Source organism: Bombus flavifrons, chromosome 4 (genome assembly GCF_040668555.2).
Source record: "Bombus flavifrons isolate JBK064 chromosome 4, iyBomFlav1_principal, whole genome shotgun sequence".
Taxonomy (NCBI): Eukaryota; Metazoa; Arthropoda; class Insecta; order Hymenoptera; family Apidae; genus Bombus; species Bombus flavifrons.
Window position 1 is genome coordinate 17,332,386 of NC_138445.1, and position 11,868 is coordinate 17,344,253.

Consider the following 11,868-nt stretch of genomic DNA (forward strand, 5'->3'; position numbering starts at 1 on the left):
TGATTCAAATTCGAGCATTTTGATATATTTTAATTGGTTATTCCATAGTGATCATGCCAATGAATTTTTAGTAAGCTATGCACGTACAATTGATTGAATATTGCCATATAATTTGTGCGCATGCTTTTTACTAAACATACTATTGTTGTGCCAACTACTTCCGGAACGGAGAGTCGTCCATTTTTTCGTACACGCGCAATGGGTAAAGAGCCATTTTGTTCGGAGCAGCAACGTGGCAGCCGGTCTTCCCGGTCTTCTTCCCAAAATGAACATTCGTGAGTATTATTCAATGGTATACTGTTTTAGGATATTTTTTAGATGAATTTAAATACAAGCCTTTATAGATATTTCTATTCTTCTATAATAGTGATACTCGAGTCCGTCCTTTGCGTTCAACTGCTATATCCCTTGTTCTTTCGATCAACTATACTTTCCATATCTTATTTTTATTGCGTTTATTCTAGAGTTTATTTCATTACTTTACTTTTCAAAAAAATTATATTCATACGTATTTTCTCTTTTAAGTTTAGTAGTCGTTTTTATATTAGCTTCATAATAACAAATAATAATGCACGGTACATGATATACGTACAGTTTACATTTGCATCAGTCTTTCGAGATATTTGCATAATTTTAATATTTAATTTAAGTATAACCACAAATATTAAAAATAATCAAAATAGAATCTCAGTTGTCATCTAACTGTGACACAACTTTTTTTCAGTTACACCACTATTAGTCATCACTATCGGTATAACAAGTTGCTTCTCGGCCACCGAAATATTACAATCGACAAACTCCTATTTAACAACGGCTGATAGGGTTCATTTAAAGAAGATACTTGAACCAGGCTTAAAATCAAATGATGTTGCACTTACATATTATGCAGTTCATGGATACACATTTCTCAAAGAAGTTTTGCCAAACAAACAGGTTAGAAATACCATTTTAATGAAAATGTTTTATATTGTACTTAAATATGTTTAACCGTATATTATTTCTTAGTGTATATAAAAATATGCAGATATATGATGATATATTAGCCATAATTGAAATATAATGATTTCTTGATTAGTCTTACTGATCAAATTATTTATATACAGAATGTTTCGTACTGATCTTTTGTCAATATTTTAACAAGGTTCTTATAATTTTTAGGATATTTGTAACTTTCTAATAAAAGTTATACAAGATGGTAACAATATCACAACAGAAAAAGCTTTTTACATTGCATCCACCTGGCGAAATGTGGGAAATTGTCAAACTAATCCTCCGTCTAATATTATAAAGGTTTGCATCTTTGAAAAACTAAAGCATAAACTGTTAATTAATCTTTAAACGACTAATGATGTTTAGAAACTTTCGTTCTACTGGAATTTTATATTGAAGAAAGCTATGTTTACTGAAAAAAAAGAATTCATCATATGCATTAGCAAAAATTTCGTTTATCAGAGATATAAAGGGAATTTGTTTTGTTTAAATAGGTATTGGTGAGTGCAATAGAGAAAGAGACTTTGAGTATGGTGGAATTATACTATGCAGTCAGCGGCTTGACTGTTTTATCGGAAAAATTATCCCGTGAAAATGTTGATAATGTAATTAAGACAATACAAAATGCATTGCGAAAGGATGATAATTTATGGAAGTATGGCTTATTCTGTTCATTTTTTAAGCTTATAGTTTGTTTCGTTTTCGTTAAAAATTATACAAGGTCCGTCGCTAACCATCTAAAAAATTCTAATTTGTATTATGAGCAGCTTGGGTTATACATTCCACATCGCTTCAGATCTTGGTGGTACCTTTGGTTTTGATCGTATCGAAGACGCGATTATTCAGGCAGATGAGGTAGATGGACAGTATTTACAATTCGAAGGTGGTCTCTCTGTAACCAGTGAGTACTAAGTGTGTTATCTGATTAGTACTACGACCTGCGACACGTTACAAGAAATGGAATTGAATTCTGTACAATCTCGACTGTGGTTAGTAGAACATACTTTGTTTGTTTCTTAGGTTTCCTAGTAAATGGTATTTTTAAACTATCCAACACGTTGAAAAAGAAACCACCATTAACACCTCAGCAGATAGTAAAAATGGCTAATTATCTTCTATCTCGACGTTCCGTACAGACACCAAGAGGCGTTACAAGTTTGCTTTCAGCATTAACGACTTTGGCAAACAATGATTTTGAGAAACCAACCTGTGTAATATTAGCCAATGAAGAAATCAGCATTTCTACACAACAGCCCTTTGTCACAATAAGAGTTTGCGATATACTAGGCAATCCGTTAACCAACACGTTTAAAGTGATCGCAAATTCTGCAACAAGAGTCGGTGACGATGTCGTTATATTCAGCAAACAAAATTTGCAACCTTCGTCAACGGATAGGTAAGCGTTAAACTTTCACCGCCTTCCCCCAATACTTTACCGACTCGAATTTTCTTTTCGAAGTCGGCTATACCTTGGGGTAAAGTATTCGTGTTGGTGCTATCCTTTGATCTTTTATTAAAATCACGGAAAAGATCAAGAAGTTCAACAAACAATTTTTCATGATATAGAAGCTACAAAGTATTTTAACATGATCATTTAATTTTAGGACCTTATTCATGATGAACTTCATGGAAACGAAACCAGAACGTGGATTTTACAAGATATCAGTCACTGCTGGATCGGTAACGAATACCGTTATGGTGAAAGTTCTTTGCGAAGTTGTAGTTGATCATATGGAAATTGGTACTGCTGATGCCGATCAAACTACTCAACCAAAGCTTACACGGTAATTGAATCGAGACGATAAATTTAAAACCATAAATCGCATATGTTCATTCGATAAATATTGATTACAGAGTGCATTTCCCTGAAAAATTGTCACAAAAGATTGAGGCTGACTCTCAACAAAAATTAGTTATGCGATTTCTACTAAAAGATGCTGCTAATAAAAAGCCTATGCGCACACATCAAGCATTCGTACGGCTTTCTTCCGCGTCTATTTCAAACAACGATAAAAGAGGACATGAAATTTTGTTTGTTGCTGAAACAGATACATCGCATCTTTATAAGTTCGATATGGTAGTTGTACACTCCTTCTTTCATCATTCTAGTGATCTCTGCTGAAATTGTAAACATCTCACTATTAGAACGTTTTATAGCCGGTGGGAGGAACAGCAGCGAATTTTGACTATGAAAGCGGGGACTATAATGTGGAATTGATTGTCGGTGATGCAGTACTGAGTAATCCTTTTCAATGGACAGTGGCAACAGTTAGCCTGAAGTTCCCTGAACCGTCTTCGACTGAACGAGCGGATAAAAATGTTTTTTACAAACATAAATCCAACATTTACGCGACTAAGCCGGAAATAAAGGTATAACCGTGTGTTTTACAATTACTCATTGATTGCGAATTGGTAATTTCGTACACGATAAAGACTTCGAATTTTGCAGCTATTCTTTGGCCATATGTTATTCTGTACCTGATAGAACCAATGCTCGTTAGTGATAGTAATCGTTTTAAGATTCTGTCACCTCCTTAACATTGGAAAAGAACTATCGCTGTCGAGATATCTTTCTGTTGTTCTAGATCAAATTCTGTTTAGAATGAATGTTTACATTCACATATTTCGACGGACATTCCTTTCAATTCGAAATTTTTATTGAACTTTGTTATCAATGGGTTGATTGATAAATATATCGGTATGTTGCAGCACATGTTTCGTAAACCCGAGAAGAGGCCTCCCGCCTTTGTTTCAAATTTATTCACCGGTTTGTGCTTAGCACCAATTCTCTTATTGCTTATTTTATGGGCTAAACTTGGAGTAAATATATCAAACTTTCCATTTTCGATTAGTGCTGTGACGTTTCATCTCGGATTGGGAAGTAAGTAACATTATATAATATTCATCGTAATATTATTTAAGTATAGCGTGCCCGATATCTGACAAATTATAGTTTTCAGTTAATTTGTGATAAGGACTTCGGGCATAAAAGAAAAGTGAAATTTTCGCAAGTGTAATTATCATATTATAGTTGTAGCCCAATTTTCACGACACATAAATAACCGCTTATTTGTAATTCTTAACTGCTTCATTTACTACTTTTGTGTGCTTTCAGGTATTTTCACACTTTTCGGAATATTTTGGTTAAAATTAAACATGTTCGTTACTCTTCGATATTTGTTCGGACTTGGTATTGTTACATTCCTTGCAGGCAATAAAATGTTGTCACGTATAGCGCATAAACATAAATTGCGTTAACTCGTTAGACCACAATGATATTTTTATAATCGTTTCCGGAACTTAAGTTATTTGACATGGAGGAGGACAAGAGAAATCCAGGCAAAAGCATAAGACTGGCTTCACTAGAAATAAATCACCGGAAGTAACGAACGAACGAATTTATTGCTGCCGGTATTTTATGATGAACGTCGCGTCGTTATTGTGTAGCGTAAACTACGATCGGTCGATACTACCGATAAGCAATATGCATATATATTTTTCATCGTAATCATATGCGAAATGAGTTAGATTTGTGATTATAATGAATTATTGCAGCTATGAACAATTCTATTTATTAAAAACAAGCTATACTCTACACGTCTCATGTTTATCGGTACACTGTATGCTTGTTATAGAAATGCATAAGAAATTTGAAATTCTTACACAAATTGTTCATATTACTGCATTTTTGATTCTTTATTATGATCTAACGTTTATGATCTCATGTAAATACGTGAGAATACCTCTGAGAAGACATTGATATAATCACGTCATTTTCAATGGTATATGAGTACCACCATCACACTTGTACTTGATGATAATAAACCGATTTTTAGTAGACCTTTGTTATGTGTACTATTCATTGATTTGTCGAAATATATGCTTCGAACTACATCGGACTTGTCTCATCAATAAGGTAGCGTTTCATCAATTTTCGTAAATAGTTCGCTTGTATCAGTAACTGGCATTTTTCTGTACGTAATTCTTTGGTGATTATTTGCGCAAAATTTAGTCGACGCCAAAAATTAATGAGATATTGAAAGTCTTTCATAGTCTGAAAAAAATTGTTGTTAGAGTGGTTACAAAGTAATTACAAAGTGGTTAGAAAGCGAGTTAGTAAATACGTATAATAGTAAACTAAGACCTAACTGTTTGAAGTGGAAGGATATTGTTATCGGTTGTTGGTAATTGCATAGGATGATTATCAATCATTGGAAGTACTTTTTCATCTTGCGTCTCGTATTTTCGACACATTTGCATATAAGCGAGTATACGTTCAGCTTTGATCATCAAATCTTTCATGTATTTTACACTGTGATTATATTCCTTAGACATCGTCATTGTTTTATGTTTATCTTTTTTGCAACCTAATAAATCACTCACTGTCACAATCTACCGCTACCTGGTTAACCACTTGCGCTAGAAAGACGTGCCACGCACGTCGAGATGCTTTTGTGCCAAAATCGCCAGCGACGTGTATACCACGTCGATAGGCATTTGTCGCGTGTTATATTGTAGCACACGGCACGCACAACCGTGAGTTTATTGGTAACGTAAGTGGTTAAGGGAGAGATGTATCGAACATATGTACCAAAGATAAAACGTTCGTTCGTCTCTCGATAGGCATTATAAAAGAAATTTGATTCTTTTGTCATTTCTTGTAGTTCAATTATAGATTCTATCTTGTAAGAATTAATCTTACTACGAAATTTCATGATCTCGTCGAGAAGAATCGCGATACGCATATTTTGTCGAGTTATCATTTGTTGATCGATCTGATCTTTTTTTCTGACAATCTCGTAACCTTTTCGTCGATCTTCTGTACCTATTAGGGAGAGAATATGTATATGTATATGTATATACAAGAGAAGGAGAGAGAGAGAGAGAAAATAATATCTACATACTTTTACGATAATCAGAAAAAACATTTCGCAAATCGTTCCATAGATTCTCTAATCTTTTTTGAAGTTGCGTTGTAACTATCCTTTTTTCGTTTTCTCTATCTTCCACGAATGTGTTGATTTTACCTTAGAATTGGAAAATGTATCAAATAATTTAATGTCTGAAATCGTTGTCCCGAAAGTAATACGGTATCCTTTTAGTAATTAAGAGAGAGATAATCGTGTGAGAATGATATATGATTCTGCAAGCATGGAAAACGTTAGTAGGTAATATATCTTACTAATGGCAGTACTTCTCGCGACATTCGATGCATTTTCACCTCGATGATTTAAGAACAAGTTAATTTTTCGTAAAGCAGTTTCTCTTTTATTTCGATAATAATTGATATTTTCAAACTGAAAGGTTTTATCGGCTAACGCCGTTTTCATATTTCCATAGAAGAGCGTGTCGGCATCTGTTAGTCGAGTTTCATGTATTTCTAAGGATCGATCGATTATCTCTACGTGGGCACCGTTTGCCGTTCGTCGTTGATTTTCGGCTTCTTGCAGACTGTCCAATAATAAGCCGATGCTGTAAAGGTACAGGGGATACCTATAATATATTTCAATGGGTCGTTTATCACATCGTATCGTACCTGTAGTCCTTGAAGTCGAGGGCATGTTCTAGAATTTGCCAAGTTATGTCTATCTTCTTCGAGATATCCGGCATTTTTACACGCGTAAGCATTTCTCTCCAGTAACGTCGATTACGTTCCGTATTTAAAGCGCTGAGCTTAAGTTCACGTAAGAGCGTTTCTCGTTTGAAATCTTGCTCTGTACCTTTTGATTTGTTCCGTGTTTTTCGTTTCGATTTAGGAGCCATTTCAATTTCGCCAACACGCTCTTACGATCTTTTTTCTCTTTCCTCCACGCCTCGTTATAGATTAGCCTATATCCTTTAAGTTTCGATTTTCATCTGTAAACGTACGACTCTCCTTTTTCGACCGATCGAGAATATCTCTTTCGATATTATCGATATTTATTATCATCTATCGTAACGGTTACTATTTTATTGCTGGTAAAGTAGTTTTCAACACATTGAAAATGCGTATCGTACGGTACGTAACAATCGTTATCGCGTCGTTACAGATGTTCGACATCGTATAATTGCTGGATAAATGCGTGAAATATGCCTGGTCTAATCATCCTCTCAAATTTCAGATGATAACCGTAATATCGTATACGTAAGCGCTTTTACATATAATTCTCTAAAGATGTTCTCTAAAGGTGTTTCATTCCACTCATCTCGCTCTGCCTTCTTCCGTGATTCGTACATCGCTATTGGAATCTTCAAGGCCATGGAATTAAAGAATCGACTGTTTGCACTGTTCAGTGAAAGCCGATAGTTAGCATGCTGTCCCGTAGTCTTTTTGTCGAATTCTCCGTGAGTGTCGTCTTTCATATGCGATATCCAATTTTCAGTTTTAATTCTGTCTTATAAATAAAATGCATAAACGCTGCGATCGTGGCATCGAATTAAGGAAGAACGCAATGAAAAAGATTCGGTAATTTTAATTGGTCGCGCTGTTTAAAAGAAGGGGGATACGCCTAAGTAAAAATAGCTCTTAATAAGTCGAAGAGGAGGAAGGAGATTTGCTAAATTCCGGTTCTAAAACTAGAAATAGACGTTAATGATATGGAAGGGATAAAATCTGCGCTTCTCATCTATAAAAGCGATTCGCGCGGTTTCAAGCATCGGAATATTTTCTTTCTCACGAGTCTGTCAATCTTGACGAGGTTAGTATTTATTGTTCCTCTAGAAGTCTCATTCTCGCACATAACGATTTTTTACGATTCTTTGTTACAATTTTTTTCCTTACAAATTTCCATATCTTTTCGGTTCCACGTTCTTTTCCTTATTCTTTTTTCCTGCCCTTTCTGTCCTCTTTCCTTCTTTTCGTAACCACATGGAAAATTCTAATTTCGTCGTCTTTGCTTTCTAGATGAAGTCGTTTTATTTTTTTATACTGGTGGTATTGCTCGTTGATCCGATTCGTACGTTATCGATCGCGCACGGAGGAAATCGTCTCTCTATTATACGCGACGATCAGATTGTGGAAGGAAAAGCGATTCGCGTGAAAAGAACTCCTGTGCATCACTTGCCTTTGCTCGCGGGAGCAGCCTTAGTTGGTAAAAAAGCACTTATATTGGGCGGTGCCGCGGTTGGAGCAAAGGCTCTTCTTGGTGCTGGAATTGTTGGAGCTGGTTTGTACAAAGCTAAATAGTGAGTATATTTTCAGAGTATTCTATATGTATATGTATATATTTATTTTAGTAGTTTTCTTTTACTGTCAATCATGTTTCTCGTTTAACGTGTATATATAATTTTGATGAATTCCTTGGATATGTACCAGTTATGGCGGCGGTTATGGAGATGGATATTCAAGCTATCACTATGTGCCATACACTTACGGATCAAGTTGGAAGTAACGTCTAATATTCATCAATACAAGGATAACAATTTTGGAAAATAATTTTATCGTTATTCACACAATTACTTCGGCACACGATAAAAAGACTATTTATAGAAGATATTGGTGTATCAAAATTTGTCTTTTATGTTTTAAAATATATTATTTTATATTTTAATATATTCTAAGTTTGTTTCTAATACAATTTAGTTATAAAAGAATACAAAATGTTATTTATTACATGTTATTTAAATACGTACGTACACGGTTAGCACGAGAATAAAAAGGGGAAAGGAGGAAAAAAAAAGAAAAGAAGGGAACAGAAGACATTTTCTTGTTATTCCTAAAATGTACCGTTTCATCCATAGCGTCACGTTTTCAGCTTTTGTTTTGTTCGCACTATTCGCTAGTTGAATGTTTCGAACTCGTAACTCGTAATGTACAACGATAGATTTAAGTATTTGATTGTACGGTAAAACTCGAGTACGAGAAGAATTGATCAATCGGTTCATATACCAAGGTGAAGCACGCGGTTAAAAATGTTACGAGATGGATTTCCATCGACGAATACCTAATGACTCGAAGCATTGTAAAAGCAAGCACTTTCTTATCCGTCTTTTCTCTTACTTTTGCAACCTTTTTCTTTTGCGATCCGTATTCGTTATTCTTGTCACGCGCTACTCCGTTACCTAATTCATTGAACGATTGACATCTGGAAATGTAAGTAAACCGAAAATGATAGAAATGGATTCATTACTATTCGGCGATTGTTCGTTAAACTTGCGACACTTGCGATTAAAGGTGCGACCCGGTGTTACGTTAACAAACGTAACATACATACATTATTTGATATGCGGATCGATTGATTTTGTTCTCTTCGTCTCGTATATATATATATATATATATGTATATATATATAATTAATTATTATTATTATTATTTATTATTAATTATATCAGCTTAATCGTTATACATTAACTATCTTATTAAATAATTTCTTTTTTGGCTCAACCGTTAGAATCAATCACGGAAATTAGAGATGCTACCAACGATACGTTTAAGCGAAAATCGCGTTAGCTCACTGTAATATGCGCGTGTGAATTTTTGTACATCGTTGATAGACGATAAAAAGAATCGCAATTCACATTCGCTGCACATTTTATGCAGAAAGTAGCATCTTATAAAATTGTACAAACACGTAGCTTAGAATAGCAAAAGGGACAAGTATCGTAATACAGAGACGCTACGAGCTTTAAGAGCTTTTCACCGATATTTTCACCTCATCGTTGTGTCGCAAGTGGTTCGAACGTGGTGAGAACGGAGTAGTGTAACATTTAAAAAGGAACACGAACGTAAGTTGGATCGCTTGAGTGGGTGGGAGAATTCGTCGCTTCGAAGGTAGGCAAGCCTCTATATAAAATCAAAGGAGGCTATCGAAAAGGTACCATACGAGTTAAAAACGTACGCTTAACATTATTCCTAGGCCCCTCGTACGAAATATAAAGAAATACGACGGTAAGGAAATCCATAAGCAACGTAATTATTTTACTCCGAAATACTTTTGACGGCAGTAACGCTAATCTTTCTTCGTTTCTTCTCGCCAGATGCAGCCAATTAGCATTGTGGTTCTTGCTGCTGTTTGTTGTTATATCGTACCATGTATAGTAGCCAAAGAAGACGCTTTACCATCGACAGAGAGCCGTTCCTCGATTCTCGATCAATCTGTTGGTCAATTAGAAAATGAAGAATATTCGGGTGCTACGTTGAACAGGCAAAAAAGAACGCTTCTGCTGAAGAAAAAACTTATCGGTGCAGGACTCTTGGGCTTCGGCTTAGGTGCCGTAAAAGGGTAAAAGAACAATATTTCTATCCGTACAGCGAACCTTTACTTAAGAACGTTTCTCAAATTGTAGCTAGTTTGTGTCAGTTTCTATGGCGTACGTCGTAAAATTGTACGGATTTATCAGTCTTGATATCTACAAAAATATCTACAAAATGCTTGGTTTAATATCTTGTTTTTATTCTATCACTTCCAGGTACAAGCTTGGTTATAAGACGGCTCCAGAAGTTCATCATGTTTATGTATCGAGTCCTCCAGCATCCGTAAAATACGTTGAATACGTTGACAAACCTGTCTTCGTGGAAAGAATAATCGAGAGGCCAACTCCGGTTTTTAAACCGGTACATGTTGAATACAGGGAATCTTCTCCTTATGGGTAAGCGTAACTTATGGCAAAAAGTCGCTGTTTTTCTGCGTGTGATATGCTAATCAAATTTCGTTCTCGTTTCCTATATCTTTTTATTCAGGCCTTGGTAATGTCAATGGAAGTCATCAATCGGTGCAAGCGATCACGTAAAATTGGCCAAAAATAATAATCCAATAGCCGCCATAGACCAACAAGAAGAAGTTTGTAAAATACCAGGAAATTTCTATCAAAACGTCTTCATATTGGTTTATTTTCATGTACACACGCACACCTATGTAATTATGCATACGTTCAAGACTCATCGTACAATAGAACAAAACAATATTTTATACTGTACTCGACGTTGTATTCGTGACTAGCGATCTAAAATTTAAATAGATGCGATATCATACTGTTTTATTGCTTAAAATGAATTATTGCATCAAGACGAATACAAAGTAACATCGTCTCTTTAATTATCCTAAAGGGAAAAGAAAAGGAGTACATAGAAAAAGAGTTTCATTTTCTTGTATCATCGATCAAATTTTACTTTCCATGTGTATGTTCTGCTCCACGTTTTGCATTAATTTATCGCACCGTTCTTAGCCGCATCGTTGCGTAGAACGAATTACGGATACGTGGTTCATTTGTCAGATGATTGATTTAAATGGCTTAATGTTAAATAAACGCTCGTATTTTTACATCTTATTATCGATCACAATTCTTTCCAATATACATATATACGTGTTATAAGCTTCGCGATGCGAAAAATTCGTTGATAATTTCCTAATAATTTTTCGCTCACGAACGCTTGCAACATTATAAAATGTCCATCTATACATTATGTGCGCTATATACACTTATTCGTACATCTAACACACAAATTATTGCACGATCACATAAAACACGTTTGCACGTGCTGTTTTATCGTAATTAATTGCGTGTAAGAGCGCGCACGGACGCAATTTTTAATTGGCGCGTTTAACGTCGCATCGTTCGGTTTATTAATCTTCTTATTCTTAATCTCAAAGTACACATTACGTTCGAAAAATTCGCGAAATTAATCTTTACGATAGGTAATTGCACGATTGGAAATCGGAAAGAGGGAGAGAAAGGGGAGAGAGAGAGAGAGAGAGAGAGAAAGAGAGAAAAAAATACCTACGTCTTTATATTGTAGGTTTTTGAATTATTGTCGACGACGATTCGGGGACGACGATGTCGCGCACACATTCATCAGAAAATAACGAACTTCTTCTCTTGCTGTACGGAAATGGTGCGAATACGCTTAGTTGCTTGCCAAATTACATGCGATCCCATTACAGTAATAAGGTATTTGTCTCA

General features: G+C 35.2%; 3 protein-coding genes across 5 annotated transcripts; 2 read left to right on the forward strand and 1 right to left on the reverse strand.

The window, feature by feature from the left end:
- Positions 1-130: 130 nt before the first annotated feature.
- On the forward strand, positions 131-4,830 carry OstDelta (oligosaccharide transferase delta subunit). The gene is made up of 11 exons (XM_069111856.1): positions 131-275; positions 725-933; positions 1,159-1,290; positions 1,485-1,645; positions 1,758-1,891; positions 2,011-2,386; positions 2,595-2,774; positions 2,845-3,067; positions 3,148-3,360; positions 3,700-3,871; positions 4,106-4,830. The coding sequence occupies exons 1-11, from the start codon at positions 266-268 to the stop codon at positions 4,246-4,248; spliced, it is 1,953 nt and encodes a 650-aa protein (XP_068967957.1). The 5' UTR covers positions 131-265; the 3' UTR covers positions 4,249-4,830.
- On the reverse strand, positions 4,141-6,982 carry LOC138179255 (dynein regulatory complex subunit 2). 3 transcript variants are annotated; one of them, XR_011172985.1, is made up of 5 exons: positions 6,527-6,982; positions 6,173-6,462; positions 5,895-6,017; positions 5,140-5,815; positions 4,141-5,044 (listed from the first exon to the last, which is right to left on the reverse strand). XR_011172985.1 is itself a non-coding variant. In XM_069111870.1 (4 exons), the coding sequence occupies exons 1-4, from the start codon at positions 6,751-6,753 to the stop codon at positions 5,397-5,399; spliced, it is 1,059 nt and encodes a 352-aa protein (XP_068967971.1). In that variant the 5' UTR covers positions 6,754-6,982; the 3' UTR covers positions 4,141-5,396. The 3 variants fall into 3 exon arrangements, 1 of the variants encoding a protein (XP_068967971.1); XR_011172986.1 differs by having other exon boundaries at positions 4,141-5,815; positions 5,895-6,133; positions 6,212-6,462; XM_069111870.1 differs by having other exon boundaries at positions 4,141-5,815.
- A 1,375-nt stretch (positions 6,983-8,357) lies between these two features.
- Positions 8,358-11,298, forward strand: LOC138179263 (uncharacterized). Its single transcript, XM_069111885.1, has 4 exons — positions 8,358-9,856; positions 9,946-10,190; positions 10,378-10,557; positions 10,649-11,298. Exons 2-4 carry the CDS (start codon positions 9,946-9,948, stop codon positions 10,656-10,658), a joined length of 435 nt encoding a protein of 144 aa, XP_068967986.1. The 5' UTR covers positions 8,358-9,856; the 3' UTR covers positions 10,659-11,298.
- Positions 11,299-11,868: the final 570 nt, after the last annotated feature.

Bases quoted from the DNA above. Each gene is read 5' to 3' on its own strand.
- OstDelta (XM_069111856.1), top strand. The intron at 934-1,158 runs GTTAGAAATACC...TATAATTTTTAG, and splicing joins AAGTTTTGCCAAACAAACAG to GATATTTGTAACTTTCTAAT. The intron at 1,646-1,757 runs GTATGGCTTATT...TATTATGAGCAG, and splicing joins AAGGATGATAATTTATGGAA to CTTGGGTTATACATTCCACA.
- LOC138179255 (XM_069111870.1), bottom strand. From the start codon at position 6,753: ATGGCTCCTAAATCGAAACGAAAAACACGGAACAAATCAAAAGGTACA. The intron at 6,463-6,526 runs GTACGATACGAT...GTACCTTTACAG, and splicing joins CTCGACTTCAAGGACTACAG to CATCGGCTTATTATTGGACA. The intron at 5,816-5,894 runs GTATGTAGATAT...TCTCCCTAATAG, and splicing joins TTTTTCTGATTATCGTAAAA to GTACAGAAGATCGACGAAAA.
- LOC138179263 (XM_069111885.1), top strand. From the start codon at position 9,946: ATGCAGCCAATTAGCATTGTGGTTCTTGCTGCTGTTTGTTGTTATATC. The intron at 10,191-10,377 runs GTAAAAGAACAA...TATCACTTCCAG, and splicing joins GGCTTAGGTGCCGTAAAAGG to GTACAAGCTTGGTTATAAGA.